The sequence below is a fragment of the Cercospora kikuchii genome, assembly GCF_019650295.1.
Source record: "Cercospora kikuchii DNA, contig_00003, whole genome shotgun sequence".
Taxonomy (NCBI): Eukaryota; Fungi; Ascomycota; class Dothideomycetes; order Mycosphaerellales; family Mycosphaerellaceae; genus Cercospora; species Cercospora kikuchii.
Genome location: NW_025408584.1, coordinates 334,310 through 349,621, shown reverse-complemented (window position 1 = coordinate 349,621; position 15,312 = coordinate 334,310). Strand labels below are relative to the sequence as shown.

Genomic DNA, 15,312 nt, shown 5'->3' with positions numbered 1-15,312 from the left:
TGCTACCAGCTAGCAGCAGTGAAAAGTGGCCTCTCTTGGCCAGTTGAAAGCCGGTGCGCCTCGTATGTATCAATTTACATCGATAAACCACGTCTTTGTTAAGAAGGAAGAGAAGCAAAAGCAAGTCTATGCCTCCCAGCCCAAGCTCCATCTGAACAGCAGCTACTGGCGATCACCAAGTTTGACCATGACATACGGAATTTCGACATCCTCCTCCGTCATGTCCTCAGCAGTAATCTCGAAGATGACGTTCTTCTGATGCTCAGGAATCTTCTTCTTCGAAATGTGCTCCACGAGCTTTGACAGCCTGCAGTAGAATGTTAGCTTTGTCAATAATCAGGAAAGAAAGGGTAGTTACTCACTTCATCGGCAAGCGATCCTTGTTCTTGGACGCAGCGTAGAAGCTTGCGTACAGCAGACTCACTCCAGAGCTTATCATGGTGACGCTGAGACCCTTCTCCTTGAAGTCGTCGAGGAACTGCTGCAGTGTGACATCCTCGGTCTCGAAGCGATCCCACAGCTTGTCAATGGTCTCTTCTCCATTCTTACCCTGGTACTTGCCCTTGGGTGAAGCAATGGGCTCCGAGAAGCCAAAGAACGGCAGCGCCAGATTGACGAAACCGTTCTTGTACTGCTCAATATCCGTCTTGCCATCGATAATCTTGTACAGCTCAAGAATGACCAGGCCGGTGACGAGTGCCGTCGTCGTGGCGATGGCGGGGATGATCTTGCCAGCGATGAACTTGATCTTGTGTCGATCTGCGGTCTGGATCTTGTAGTTCTCCGCACGGAGATTCGCCGCCGCGGTGATGAAATCAATGTGGAAGTTGGTGTCATCGTCCTTCTCGAACTCCACACCCTCGATGCGGAAGTCGCCGAGTTGCTTCGGCTGAGGCAGAGACTTGGCAATCTTCTCCAACTGAGCATTGTCATCGTCGGCCCCAGACGGCTGCGCATTCGGATCTGGTTCCTTGTCGTCGGCTTGGATCTTGACACCAGGATCAGGCTTGAAATCTGGCACAGTCATGCGGTTGAGAACGCCCAAGATGTAATCACGGTCGGTGGTCTGCTTGATGCCGTAGTTGAAGGCGTGCAAATTGGCACCAGCGAGAACAAAGTTGTAATGTGTCTCGTTGTTGGGATCGAAGGTGAGCGCGTCAGGAGCACGCTTCGGTCCCGACCAGAAAGGCTGACCGGATGAAGTCTTGCTGTCCTTGGGGAAGTTGTACAGCAGCTGTTGAATGGCATTGTTGTAGTGCTTCTCAAACTGCAGACGTGCCCACTCGACGCAATCATCGAAAGATTTTGGCTTGCTGGTGACAAGATATTCTTGCAACGTCTCGAGAGTTTGCTTCTCGTTCCCGGACTGCTTGAGGGCGGTGCCCAGGTAGTCCTTTTGCGTGATGTACGAGTTGACGATATCCGCCGGCGCTGTGAACGCGGTGTTGAAAAGCTCCTTGGCCCAAGCGATGGTGTGCTCGATGCGGTTCGGGAATGATCGAAGCGTACACATTGGGAATGATTGCTCCGGAGGATCCTGCGAGCTGGAGTAAGATTCTGTCTGACGAGGCAGAACGACCTGCGTATTGCCCTTGGTGCCGAGTGTGCCACTGTCCAGCAGAGGCTTGTGAAAGAAGACGCATCGCCGATCGACGTAGGTCCGAGCATCCACATTGTCCAGAGCGTTGGTGACGCCGTCCAGATTCTGCCAAAACTCTTCGTTGAAGATGTGTTCGGTGTCTTGCGCCACACGATCCTTCAGCATCTCAATGTGCCCCGTGAGGTCTGGGTTCATGGCCTGCACAGCACGAGCTGCGCACTCTGACTTGAGCTGGCCGACGTCCTTGGGTCGGAAAAGGAATTGTCGGTTGAGATTGCTCTTCTCGATCTGGTCCATATCGGTCACCCAAATCCTGCCCTTTGGTCCAGTACCGAGACCGATCATCGCCCAGTTCTTCAGCATCTCACAACCAATGGCGCCAGCACCGACGAGAAATTGCTTGACGTTCGAGAGCTTTTCCTGATACTCCTTACCAAACACTGCTATTTGGCCATCATATCGTGACCCAAGGGGCTTGCACAGTTCTTCCGATCGCTTGACGGACGTCGGGAGCGACTCAAGCGAGTCCAGGTAGAGCCATTGCTTGATGGGGTGGAACTTTCCAGATACCGACTTCAGCACTTCTTGCGCTGCCAGACCTCCGAAGAACGCGGCCATGGGTGAGAGGTCACCACGTGCTTGGTATGAAAGCTCAGTGATGATCTTTTCGTCCAACTCTACCTTGTCCTCGGACTGCTCATTGATCTCCTGTGCAAGCTTGAGCACCTCCTTGGCGTCTTCATCGTTGTGTGCTCGTGGCAGTTCCCCGTTGTGCTTTTCGGCAAACGCATGCAACGCCTGAAAGCCTGCATGCAGCTGCCCGGGGCGATCAAATTTGGCAAAGTCGGAAATGAGTTGTTCCGGCTTCTTCAGCTGCTTGCTCAGTGGCTCAAAGTCCAAGATCTTTGGCATCTTGACCTGCTGATACAACCCTCCCCGCTGGTACTGCCCTGCGTTCGCCGGGAGATCGATCTGGAAAGTGTATGGTCCCTTGACTGTGATCTTGCGAGGCGTGCCATCGTTCAGAGCCTCCATACCTTCCACTTCAGAGAATGTAACAAAGTCTCCATCTTCCAGGCCGTGGCGTGTCTCGTCCAGTGCGGATACGAGGCCGTCCGAATCGATGCCGGCGACGATGCCGTTGAGCGGGTTCTCGCCTGTAGGGTCGCCGACTGTGAAGTTCTTTCCGAAATCGGTGAAGATGTGACCAAAGAGACCATAGGTGTCTGTAATCGTAATGTAGATGCCATTCTCGTGACAGTAGTCGGCGATTTTGAGCTGATCTTTGAGTGGAGTGTCAGTCAAAACTATGCTCTGATACTTCTTGAGCTGGCTCAGATCGCTCGTCAGATCCTTTGCTTGGTGGACCGACACGGGCGTGTATGGGTTCAGCTCGGCCACGCGCGGCGCAGTCAGATCGGCGCGAGGCTTGCCCACATCTTCGGGATGCAGGAAAAATTGCGACGAGAGGTCCTCGATCCGCGTCGGCTTAGGGTCGAAAAGTGTCAAGCTCTTCACGCCCGCGAGGGCAATGTTCTTTGCGATCTCCACACCAAGGCCGCGCAGACCCACAACCAGGACGTTGCTGCTGCCCATACGCTTCATGGCTTCGTGGCCCAGCACGTACAGCTGACGAGAGTAGAGACTCTCGTCAATCTCGCCATGGCCGTTGCTGGCTTCCTTCAGCTGCTGCACAGCCTTCTGCGGATGGTCGACGTCCATGGGTGTGCTCATCGTGCCGTTGCCGTTTGCACGCGGCTCGGAGATGGATCGCTTCTGCTGGGGCGGGGCGTCGGAGTGTTCGTGCGGAGGAGACTCTGCTGGTCTCTTCATATGAGCGAGTGTCGAGCAAGGCGCAGCACGTTGTGCGGGATGGCGAAAGAGCAGCAGTAATGACTGGTGGACCTTACACTGCTCCCACTCCCACTTGTGTTTGCCCTGCACCGAATTCCACTCCCTCTCCAAATGTTCTGTGCAATGTCTCTGTTTGTTCGGTTCAGCAGTTGTGAGATGGTGAAAGAGCCAACAGCTTTGTCGATGCGTGGAAGGTGGGAGATGGCGGCGCGTGTTTGACGGGAGGCAACCAAGACAGCTTCAAACATGCCGTCAGAGACCCGCTTTGTAAGGCACCCTCAGGCACACAACGCTTATGGAAGCAGCGAGACACTTCACACTATGCTGAGAATGAAAGCTATACGCGTATTCGTCTTCGCCTTCATTGCGGAAACAGGTCATTCTACATGTTCATGCCACGAAGTCGTTGGTGACAACCACGAAACGCCCCACGCCACGCTGTGCTACGCTAAAATATGAGCAATGCAAAAACCAGATCCGTTCTCCTTCGTATTTGTTTCCCTCGAACAACCAGGCCCGCTGTAATTACCTCCTGCCCGTCCTCGTACTCCTCTGTGCAGCGGGCGGTGTCTCAAAGGCATCGTCGTCGCTGATCTCGTCATCGCTAGGCTCGCGGCGCTTCGACGCTGCCGGCTTGGCTGTGCCATTCGCCCTCGCCGTCGCCTTTGGCTGCGTGCCGAAGCTCAGTGTTTGCTGTGTGCCATTCGCTCTGCTCGCCGCCGCTCCGCCTCGGCCTCTGCCGCGAGTTGTTGCACGTGCTGGGGCTTTCTTCGGTGGACTGGCCGAGCGCTGCGTGCGCGAAGCCTGGCTCACAAAGAGCAGACTGTCGTTGTCCGCCTCATCATCGTCATCGTCGAGCATAATCACATCTTCATCATCCGATACCGGCTTCTTCTTGCCACGAGCCGCTGTGGTCGTCTTTGCTGGGGCTTTCTTGGCTGCAGCAGCAGTAGTCTTACGGGTTGTACCACCCGCAGCTTTACCACCTCTGCCGCCTCGACTGCCACGCCCTCTTGCGGGACGAGCACTTGACGCAACGCTCGCGGCATCGTCGTCATCGTCATTATCCTCCTGACCTTCGGCTCCTTCAGGACCGATCCACGACAAGATAGAGTCCTCCCAAGATTGCCCTTGCTCATCGCTATCCCAGTCATCTGGCCGGGGGTTTCGAGTTGCCTTCCGATTCTTCGTCTTTCGCTCGCCCTTATCGTGCGCTTCTTCAAGAATCTGGCGGTTTTCTTCAAGGGTCGCCTCCATCAAGTCATCGTCCATCAGCTCGCCGCCCTCGCCATCTCCTTGAGTCTCCATCAGAGCATCTTGTTGCTTCTTCAGGTATTCATCTACGAATTCGTGCATTGCAAATTTGTCGTCCTTGTCCACAAATTGAGAGACGGCCTCGCTGAAGGTGTTCTGGGGGAGAATGCTCAGAGATTGAATACCCAAGTACTCTTTGACCAGTTTATGCACCCCGGCCGTGTCGATGGCCCCGCTCTTGTTGACGAACTGCTGATCGTCGATGTTGGGTACATCAGCATCCACCTTCTTCCGGCCGATAGCCGTGCGTTTGCGATGATACTGTACCACATCTGTAGCATTCGCAACTACGTCTGCGAAACGTCCCGAGAAGCGCTGGGGGTTGTCAACATCGAAAGTGCCACCTTCAGGTGGCGTAGTCTCGACCCGAAGCCGGACAATTGGCTTCGGAGGCTCATCCTCCTCGTCCACATCTGCTTCGTCTTGAATCTCATACCACTCCTGCTTCGCCTCCTCGATGAGCTCGTAGACGATCTTGGCAAGAAATTTGGACACTTCACCACGTTTGTCAGCTTTGTTAGACATGGCAATCTCGCACGCTTCAGCATAGTCCTTCAATGCGATTTCCTTGACGATGAAAGGTCGCACGGTCTTCAATCTGATCGATTCGGTTTCGTACTCCTGCCCAGTCACGCTCACAATGGCAACGTGCTTCGGAACGGCTTCGCCTTTGACGAGCGATGTTGCGACTGACGAGCCAGGCTGCATGACCTTGAAGCCCATCTCCGGATTTTCTTCAGGTTCAATCTTGCACTCGTGTTCGTGGCCCCAAATGACCAAATCCATGAAGCTGGGGATGAATCGTTCAGGCAGATACGACGTCTCAGTGTATGCGTGGTGGTTCTGATGCACGCTCATGATGTTGAACCAGTCTCCTGTTTGTCGCGATGGCTGGTAGAACTTGACTTGCTCGTCTCGAAATGTTCGGAAGAGTCGCTCGTCACGGACGTTGCTCATGCCATACAGAGCAAGTTTGGTTTGGCCCTTCTGAAGCAAGACCGGCTTGATGTGTATGTTGTCTGATTCCGGCGTTCTGCCATAGTAGTTCAGCAATCCGGCAGCTTGGAGAATGTCGAGGGCGGCAAGATGCCCTTCGCCAGATGGGTCGTCATGATTGCCGTGGATTGAGAAAACTGGTATTGCCACATTGATGTTCTCATCGTCGTAATTGACATGATTGAAGGCACTGCAAGGTGTTAGGGTCATAGTCATGCTGAGTGGAGCAGACGCCCAGCTGAAATGATCGTCTTGCGCTATGAGCTTACCCGGCAAAGTGTTCGCTGCTGTCGCTCAGCATTTGCAATTCGCACGGCTTGTCACCGAAGCAGTTCTCACGCAAACTTCGCATGACCTGGTACATGGCTTGTCGAGACGGCTTGTTTTCGTGGAAAAGGTCACCAGCGAGAAGGACCATATCGACGTCGCGAGTCTTGGCGAGCTGCATGATTTCGTCGAAAGTCTGCCAGCTATCGTTGCCACGAACAGGATCGCGTTCATTGTAGCCAACATGATTGTCAGTGGCAACGAGTATGCGAATGGTATCGGCTGCTGTGTAAGCCTTTGGTGAGCGTTTGATTCTTTCGAGTTTCAATTGGCATGGGCTCGGTGTTGTACCTTGTTGAGACGGCATGATGCCGGTCGATGTGTTGGAGAGGGGACGGGAGTGAGCAGGTCCCAAGTAGGAGACTACATTGAAAGCAGAGCAAACGTGAAAGCAGAAGTGCCTACGCGAATGTGCGATGAACGCGAGTGAAGGTCAAACGAAGGACAAGCATCTGTGGCGGTGATTGGGCGAGGGGCGACGGCAGCCTGCGCGACGCAGCGCGATTCGACGCGACGGCACGTGAGCGGGTAAGTCCGTTGCGCTTGCCTCTTCCGCTCGACGTCAATCGAAAGAACATTGCCATTGTTGACGCCCTACAGAGCGATGAGATGAGGTCTACAGCGGCGCTGCTGGCGCGATCAGTATGGAAGGGCGAGTACTCGATGGCAGATCCGTTGCAATCATCGACAGCGCTGACACCGATTTACAGGACCGCACATTGTTCCGTACGCCTCCTTCCCACCTGCGAACCGCCCACGGCCGCGACACCCTTTCATGCGCGTGTACTGACAGGTTTGAAGTTTGCCCATCGTGCGACCGAAGCCAGGTGAAAGGACTCCACCGATCAAGACACAGGCGAGAAGTGCCACGATACTGCCCAATTTTGTGGGGCTCATCTTTCAAGTATACAATGGCAAGATATACCACGACGTGCGGATAACAGAGGACATGGTCGGACACAAGCTTGGAGAGTTCTCTCCGTAAGTTTTGGTCGCTGCGCACTGGCTCGTTGGTCCCTGCTGACAAATTAGCACCCGGAAACGCTTCACGTACAAGCAGACGAAGAACAAGTGAGCACTGGGCAATTCAGGGCATGTATCATATTGTATGTAGAGATTGGGATTCCGGCGCGGCGACGCCGAAGGAGGTAAAGTAATCGCCGGTGTGCGACGGGAGATGCACGAGAGCTCGGTGCTTTCGCCCCGCAGAAGAGAGGTATGCCAGTTTGAATTTGTGGCCTGGTGAGCACGCAGAATTCCATAGTCGGATTGCTTCCGGGCTGTGGTGTCTGCATCATGCCTCGGTCGCGGTACGTCCACCCCGGCAAAAGGTCAGTCACGGCATAGCAGGCGGAAAGCTCATGATCGTGCAGTACGAATGAAAAAGAATTCACCCGGATTGAGACCAATTTCAGTCGCAGAGTGAGAGGGTCGCAGTCCGCCTCACCTCTCTGCGAAGGCAAGTGCAACTGAGCACTAAACCGTTGGATCTTCTCCCCCAACCATTGACTTCCATGCGGCGACTGCTCCTCACTGCCTCTGTGCGTGGTTCGGCTCCATGTCGACGAGGAAGGGCGGTGGTTGCGGGTTCTCGATCGGTTCTTGCTTCGGGTCGAGCGCCTTCCGTACGTGTCGGTGCACGCTGCCGCCTGATTGACCTGCACGGCCGGCCAACTCTTGCTCGAACTTGAGGCCTTCGACATGCTCTTGCAACTCCTTGTCGGGCAGTGCAAGAGGCAGTGCTCGGTCAATACACTGTCCTCTTGTCCCTGATACTCCCTTGCAGCACCCCATTCCCACCACTCGTCTCTCGTTGTCCCATCACGCTTCATTGCAACTCCGGATCCATTGACAACTTCTTCATACTGACTGGCCACGGCTTGCCTCCGCCTCCAACGCACCAACGGCCATCGCCGCTCGCTTCGATCCTCACCTCGAGTCTCGTAAAGGTCCGTTCTGGATTCTGATTGATCAGTCGACTTGCCCACAGGTCCGCAGATCTCGCATATCGGCCTCACTGTGAGTGTGCAACGGCGTTACTCGTCAATGCCGCATGGAGAGAAGCTGATCATCGTTGGCACAGCACGCAAACAGCTACCGACTCCACTTTACTGCGGCCTGCCGAAATCAAGCCTCCAGGCAACCTGCGGCCCGGCCGAACTTTCCACTCCCTCGGGCTCCATCCCCATGGCTACAAACACTGCTTCCAAGAGCACACGCCGTGTCTACTCGGCTGAGGAGCTGCATCGTCTCAGAAACACTCAATCGCAGCCTAAGCTGTCAGAGTCCATCGAGGAACACGAAGGGGAAGACGCGGAACTTGTCAAAGGTATGATTGGAAATTCAACCCTCACTTTCTTCTGCACGGCCGTTGCGGCAGCGTTGCCTCCTGAGGCTCTCATAGGCCAAGCGCGCCCATTGTTTTGAAGCTCAGCTGGCACGCGTCCGGCCGCCCTTCTCAAAACAGCTCGGCACTTCCACGTGCTTCTTCTCACCTGCACCTACCCGAAACACCTACCCCAACGACCACCGTCATGGACGAGGCAGTGGCAGCGAACATGCGCTTCATCGCCCGAGTCCTTGACTCCCCTGAATCCCGCCAATCCCTGAGCGATTCCTTCCAACCCCTGCACATGAACACTGACGGCTGCCCATCAGAGCACGTCCTACGTGGATCAAAGTCGTTCACTGCTCGCTCGTTCCGCGGACGGCAATCCGCCAACAGCAGCCTTCGTGTGCCATCGAGCAGATCGAACAACGAGAACTCGTCTTTCACCACGCACGACACGTTTCACCAACCGACCGTGAGTGCCCTTCCTCATCCAGCAGTTCTCGGCGAGATCGCTTCGAACGGCCAGCTTCTCCGCGGCGGCATCTTCAAGCCTGGCCGCTCCCCTACCCCTTCGCTGAAGAAGAAGGCCGTGGAAGCCATTGTCAAGAACCACGGCTCTCCAAGTCACATCCGCGTCACTGCTGGCGGTCGAATTGTTCCATCTGAGCAGTCGCCACTCTGTCAGCCCCGCTACGGCTACAGTGCGATCCGAGTCAACGGAGGACTGATCAAATTCGCACCCAACCAGCGCTATCACAGCCGGCCAGAGGAACTCATCCAGCCCGTCAACCAGAACGGCAACGTCATCCACGACATGCAGGGCAACTTCTTTCAAATCATTGACAACACGCTCATGCCACTGTCGATGGCAGCGGACGGCACCGTCGCGTTGTACAGCGATGATACTCCAAACCTCAATTTCGCTGGGCGACAAACTTCACAGGGTCCAGCCGCGCCACGATTTCACTCATCTTCTCAGGTTGCTGGTGCTACAAGCAGTCCCATTCCTGCTCCAGATCCTTCAGTGCCATTGCAGATCAAGTCACTGGAAGCTGAGTACGTTCGACATGATTGCAGATGCTTCCTTGACAGCGCTAACCAAAGCATTAGGCGCACCCGCTTGCAGGAGGAGTCGAAGAGCTTGGACCAGACTGAAGCCAAATTCGGCAAAGACATGTCCAGAGAGGAGAAGAACCGTCTGTTCGCGCGACGCAGACAGCTTGTCGGCATGTTGGACACGATTCGCAAGTCCTTGAACGCACTGAATCGCCCATCGGTCCCACTGGGCCGCGCTTCGCCACGCGCGCTGCAGGGTAGAGCTTCGGTATCACCCCCTGGCCGCGGACGTCTTCCTCCGTACTTCCAGGCGAGTTCAGGCAACAACTCTGCCGCACCACCATACGCTCCTGCCTTTGGCCCAGCTCAGACGGCCTTTGGTGCCCCATTCGTCCCAGCACCCTCCTCCGTGCAGGACTACGGTGCTACGGCCTGGCCTTACGGCCCACCAAATGCTTTTCCACAGCTGCCTCCTTTCGACGGAGCAATGGCACCGCCACTCCAAGGTCTTGCTCCTGCATTGTCACAGAGCAACATGATGGCGCCGGTACCAGCCAGCATTCCCCAGAGTGACGGTGCTCATTCATTCTCGGAGTCTCGTGCCGATCCGACAGAGCGTTCGCACGCCGTTCGCATCACAGCGCCAAACTCTAAACTCAGCAACAACATGAGGTCGAAGCTCAATCCTACCAGTCCAGCTTACAAGCCGACTGCTTCGTCTGATGGTTCCTGTGTCGAGCGTCGTGCGGGTGCCGCCCATTCCCCTTGGCACAAGTTGCCTGCTCTCCCAGAGAGTGTCTCGAAGTCATCAACTGCGACTGATGACACAATCAGCCCGGTCAAGAAAGACGCTCTCACGCACAGTTCGAGTGTCTCCAGCTTTGCAACTGCCGACTTCTTTCCACGCAATCCTCGCGAACATTCAACACGCCAGCATGTCTATACCCAGTCCGGCAACAAGGAGAATGAGGATCCTGAGGAAGATCATGCCAACTTCAACACTCCCAGCCGCGAAGTCCATCAGCCACGTCGGCCCGACACGAACGAGTCGCGCGCGCCCGTTGCTCCACCAGGTACTCCGGTGTACTACAGCGCAGCCGCCACCTACGCACCGCAGCCAGCAAAGCTTGCAGAGCCTGCTCGTCAGCAAACCCGTTCGGGCAGTGCTGATCGGCAAATGAACAACATCAGCCCCAAGAACAAGCGGGACTATCCTTTCGTGTATGAGCAGCCAGGCAAGGTTGCTCACTATCCTTCGTCATCGCCAACAGGGACCAACATTTCTGCTGAAGACACTGGCGTCGTGAACTTGAAGGACAAGTCTCCCGAGTGGCTTGACGGGTATACGTGTGGCCTGCAACGTCGCAGCTTCCAACCGGAATGCGGCAACGACTGGTTGAACGGCTACTGTGATGGCTTGAAAGCATCTGCATCACGTTCGAAGCCTGCTCGCTCCTCGGCGCCTTTCAGCGGCAGCCCAATGAAGTCCATCTCGCGCCGCCCCAGCCCGGCAGTTCCATCGCGTTCTGCGAGCGCATTGCAATCAGCGCAGCACTCTATGAACGCATCGCGTCCCCCGTTCGAGACCAATACCAACAGCATTGATTGCCTCAAGCAAGCCATCATCGCACCACAGAATGAGAATGCACTCCTGATGTCTGGGGTCACCAGCTCGCAATTCAATGATACCGTGCCAAACCTCGGTACCTGGGCCAAGAAGCAGCAGCAGAGTCGTCCCACAATGGAGCTTCCAGGACTCGGCTACACTCTTCCGCAGCGTAACGTTGCTGCGGATCGTCAAGGCGTCATGTCGGAGGGCAACAACGACATCAAGAGCAAGATTGTCGGCGAGCGTACATCGGAGCACCTGCATACCGCGAGACCAACGCTACCAGCCACACTGAGCACTGCGAGCATTGCGTCCGGTAGTGTGGGCACTGGCGGTAGCCTGCCGACTCCTTCAAACCGTGTCACCAGCTTGGGGAGTATCGAGTCAAGCATCTTCAACCAATGGCCGGGGAATCGCGTGATGACTCCTGGAGAGTGGAGATCCGCCGGCACCTCCCAAAATGCTGCACTCACGACTGGATTCTTCGCTCACGGGCAATTTGATGGTACGATCGATCCCCAGACCCTCCCCCGCCGAGCCAGCCAGCTGACTGCCGGTGTCTCAGGAGCTCCGCAGCGAGTCATGAGCGATGTTCACACTCGCATGTCTTCCGGTGGCCGATTCAGAGAGGCGTCGCTTGATGGTATCACGAGCCCACCAACTTCCCCACGAGCAATGTCTCCGGCTACGTCCCCAACTGGCACTCCAGCGCGCCGCGACAGCAAGAAGCACAGCCCGCGCAAGGGACCTTCGCCAACCAAGGGCAAGTTCGAGTCACTAGCCGGCAAAGTCGGCATCAAGGTCACCTCTCCCACGCCGTCTGAAGTGGGCGACGACATGGTCGAAACGAACAGTCCTTCAGGCAAGCGTCATTGGGGAGTACGCGACTGGATCAAGGGCGGCAAGGGCAACAACGCCTAAGCCTGCCAACTTCACACAATACTTCTCCTTCATTGCGACATCTTTCAGGATATACCGCAGTCCCTTTGGCTACCATTATGGTATCTCAACCGGAGCAGCATCCATCCTGAACTGGCCACATCGAATTCTCTGCACAGCATTACCTTGTTTTCCACCCGACGCAAGCATCATATATCTCACCGCGTGGTCGGCAACCGGATCACCGCATTGTCCTTTCACATTGTACTCAAACATGCCTTCACCAATCAGGCGTCTTTGCACAGCTACGCCACGCTTGTCGCACATTCCAGCGGGATCGAGCTGGGCATTCGAAACTACTTTCAGTGCACCTTCTCACTGTCGACGACTGCAACTCATGCTGTCCGCAACAGCGACTTCGCACGATCGAGAGATGAGATTTGGAGAATATGAATATGGAAAATCACAAAAAAAAGAGGGAAGATTGAAGAGATGGGTGAGCATGATTGATTGTGTGATTGTTTGTTTTGTCGTCTACTGTACCAAAAGCTGTAATAATGTAACTGTGCTGCCAGTACTTGAGTCTCACATCTCTGTTCTCTCATCTCGCTCAAGCCGCTGTCCAATGCTGAAAAGGACTCCTCGTCGGAGGAACTACGCTTCGAAGTGGAATCCTTGGCCACTGGGAAAGACCAAGGGATTGGATCATGGTCTTCTCGGCGCTTTGGCTGCGTGGATCATGACGAATCCATCCAAGTCGGCGGCGGCGAATATTCTGGAGGACTATGTGGGTTCTTTGAGGTGGACATCAACCATTAAAGGGGTTTCTTATGGATCGGGCTATGTTCAATCAGATCCACAAAACAGATAGACGTCCCGCATCGCGTGATTGCAACACGCATGGTGCGAAGCTGCCGAATGAAGATGGTATGCGCTTTTCTGAGACGAAGCGATTGCCGCAAAAGGGCAGATGCATAGGCAGAGACCTCTTTTCAAGACAGAAGAATGCAGCTGCCGCTATGCGCTTAAGGCGGCGAGAAGGTGTTCTTGCTGGTAATGGGTTTGAAATGGTTCAATGTGGCACAGTAGTAGTCGTCATGCGCAGCGAAGAAGTGGCGTGGTTATGTACTAGATCTCCTCTGCGCCTCTTTACTTTCGATAATTTTCTGCGGTTGCTGCTCCAGCAGATCCGACAATTGTCTCTTGAGTTCTGGTATCGTACCAACATCATCACTCAACATAGCGGCAACGCACTCTCTGATTTTAGCAGAGTGATGTCCAGCGCAGCTAGCAAACTTGGATGGAAAAGAGCCTTTTCGGAGGGCCTGCAGTGTTTCCCGGCGTTCCATTTGCGTACCAAATTTGGATAACAATTCGCAAGCGACTATGCCGAGGGCAAAGATGTCGAGTCGAGGGCTGGCTGGCGACGTAGAGCTCGTCGGGCGATAGATCTCGGTGCCTACTGCTGTGACAGCAGGCGATGGGGGAGCTTCGGGTTCTGCGATTTGCGTAACGAGGCCGAAGTCGCCAATGCAAACGCTCAGTGTCGCGGGGTTGATTGTGCCACCTGCACACACTTGTCAGCAAGATGGATTCAAGAGCTTGAGCATAGAGACTCACCTTGTCGACAGTCGGAACATGATGACAAGGCCACACAACCATGCATGCCTCTCGGGTTTTCTTCATGCCTAAGGAAAATATTCGCTGGTTTGAGATCGCGATGAACGATGCCCTCAGCATGCAGATATTCCACTCCATCAAGCAATGCAAGCAAAATGCGGATCGAGGGTTCCATGTGGAAGCAGTGTGCCAGTGGTTTTGCCAGAGTGTCAGTCTGCGGCGGTGCAAGAAATTCGGCCAGCGTCATAGGATGAACACTCATTTGCAAGTGCAACGCCAGGGTGGGCTCTGTCGTGAGTATAGCGCCATTTGTGAAGTCCGTAACGGAGCGAGTGAGCTCAAAGCTCGTGGCATGACCTTCGAACTCCACATCTGCTTCGGTGGCGACGCGCGACTTTTTCGATGTACTAAGGTCGAAAGTGAAGCCGATGTCTCCATTCGTATCACTTTGAGTTCTCACCCGCTCCAGTGCATCGAAGGATGAGAACTCCTCGGCGCCAGTCACCACGCTGCGACTTTCTTGGTGATGTACCTCGCTCGAGGATGCAGCGAAAGCGCTTCTAGTTGTCCACTCTACCCAGCTATTGTGATAACGAACGACGTTTGGGTGTTGAAGTTTTGATAGAGAACGGACTTCAGCTAGCAGTTCATCGAGAGCTGCCTGGCCTCCGGTAGCAATACGTTTCATGGTGGAGTCCCGGATTGGTATCTTCTTTACTGCATAAACACAGTTGTCCTAGGCAATAGTCAGCAAAGTTGCACGACTTGCAGAAACTTCTACACCACAATCATCGCGCTCGGCGAAAGTTGTCAATCGCTCGTTTGTGGAAATTGAGGCATGATTTGCGCCGAGTTCACATCGAATGGCACAGCCACCCTCGTCTACTCTGAGAAGGCTGCGACTGCAGTAATGCCTCTCGCCGGGATTGAGGCGACTGTCTCGTCGCGGCCCAGCTCGTGGGTCACGAAGCTCCCGCCTCTTCAGAGAAAGGTGGGCTTGCTGAGGTAGACTTACGAGTTTGTGTCGCACTTGATACACCTAAGCAAAGTCAGTTGCCATGTCCAACCACAGCTCGAGTGAGATCAAACATACCTCTCCGAAACCTCCCTTGCCTAGAATACCGATCTCCTCAAAGTCTTGAATATATCTGCTCTGCACTTGAGGAGACATGCCAAGAGTCACGTTGTCGAGAAGACTCGCAGGGCTTCCTGGTTCGAAAATGCGACCGCGATCGGTCAACAACAGCTGCGTGGCCGCTGGTACGGCTCCTGGCGCTGACGGCTGCGCAGTGCTAGCCATGCGATCGAGACCTTCGCCGATGCGTTGCCTCATCGGGGCATGTTGATCGTCGTCCAAGCCACGGGAGACTACGTTGTACTTGGATAAGCCTTCGACCATATTGCGATACTGCTCGCGGGTTTCGCGCTCAACAGCGGCCTTGTCGTTGACGGATCTGCCCGTTTTTCTTCGTTGTTCGAGTACCCGGTTCCTCGCTCTGTCTTCGAGCAATGTGTGGATGAGCATCTCCTGGGTTTGTGCTGCAGATCCATTGCGGGGCCGATCGAGAGCCAGAGCGTCCAGAGACAGGGCGTCGTCGACATGTTGGCTGTTGTTGCGTGACACTTCTAATGAAACTTCCTCGGTTTCTTCCTCGCTAGACTCGCTGGAACTGCTCCCACTTGAAGCGCCAGAACGAAAGAATTTGGACATGATGCATTGGAAGC

The 15,312-nt window shown here is 54.9% G+C and overlaps 4 protein-coding genes across 5 annotated transcripts; 1 reads left to right on the top strand and 3 right to left on the bottom strand.

The window, feature by feature from the left end:
- Positions 1-162: 162 nt before the first annotated feature.
- CKM354_000452400 (E1 ubiquitin-activating protein UBA1) lies at positions 163-3,433 on the bottom strand (the record flags this gene model as incomplete). Its single annotated transcript, XM_044799763.1, has 2 exons — positions 163-307; positions 363-3,433. The coding sequence occupies 2 exons, from the start codon at positions 3,431-3,433 to the stop codon at positions 163-165; spliced, it is 3,216 nt and encodes a 1,071-aa protein (XP_044655698.1).
- Positions 3,434-3,979: 546 nt separating this feature from the next.
- Positions 3,980-6,398, bottom strand: CKM354_000452300 (MRX complex nuclease subunit; the record flags this gene model as incomplete). Its single annotated transcript, XM_044799762.1, has 3 exons — positions 3,980-5,954; positions 6,034-6,316; positions 6,383-6,398. The coding sequence occupies 3 exons, from the start codon at positions 6,396-6,398 to the stop codon at positions 3,980-3,982; spliced, it is 2,274 nt and encodes a 757-aa protein (XP_044655697.1).
- A 1,880-nt stretch (positions 6,399-8,278) lies between these two features.
- On the top strand, positions 8,279-12,009 carry CKM354_000452200 (uncharacterized protein; the record flags this gene model as incomplete). 2 transcript variants are annotated; one of them, XM_044799760.1, is made up of 4 exons in its annotated part: positions 8,279-8,420; positions 8,750-9,479; positions 9,534-11,593; positions 11,654-12,009. In XM_044799760.1, 4 exons carry the CDS (start codon positions 8,279-8,281, stop codon positions 12,007-12,009), a joined length of 3,288 nt encoding a protein of 1,095 aa, XP_044655695.1. The 2 variants fall into 2 exon arrangements, with proteins under 2 accessions (XP_044655695.1, XP_044655696.1); XM_044799761.1 differs by having other exon boundaries at positions 9,534-12,009.
- A 1,079-nt stretch (positions 12,010-13,088) lies between these two features.
- On the bottom strand, positions 13,089-15,298 carry CKM354_000452100 (uncharacterized protein; the record flags this gene model as incomplete). Its single annotated transcript, XM_044799759.1, has 4 exons — positions 13,089-13,534; positions 13,588-14,323; positions 14,603-14,626; positions 14,681-15,298. The coding sequence occupies 4 exons, from the start codon at positions 15,296-15,298 to the stop codon at positions 13,089-13,091; spliced, it is 1,824 nt and encodes a 607-aa protein (XP_044655694.1).
- Positions 15,299-15,312: the final 14 nt, after the last annotated feature.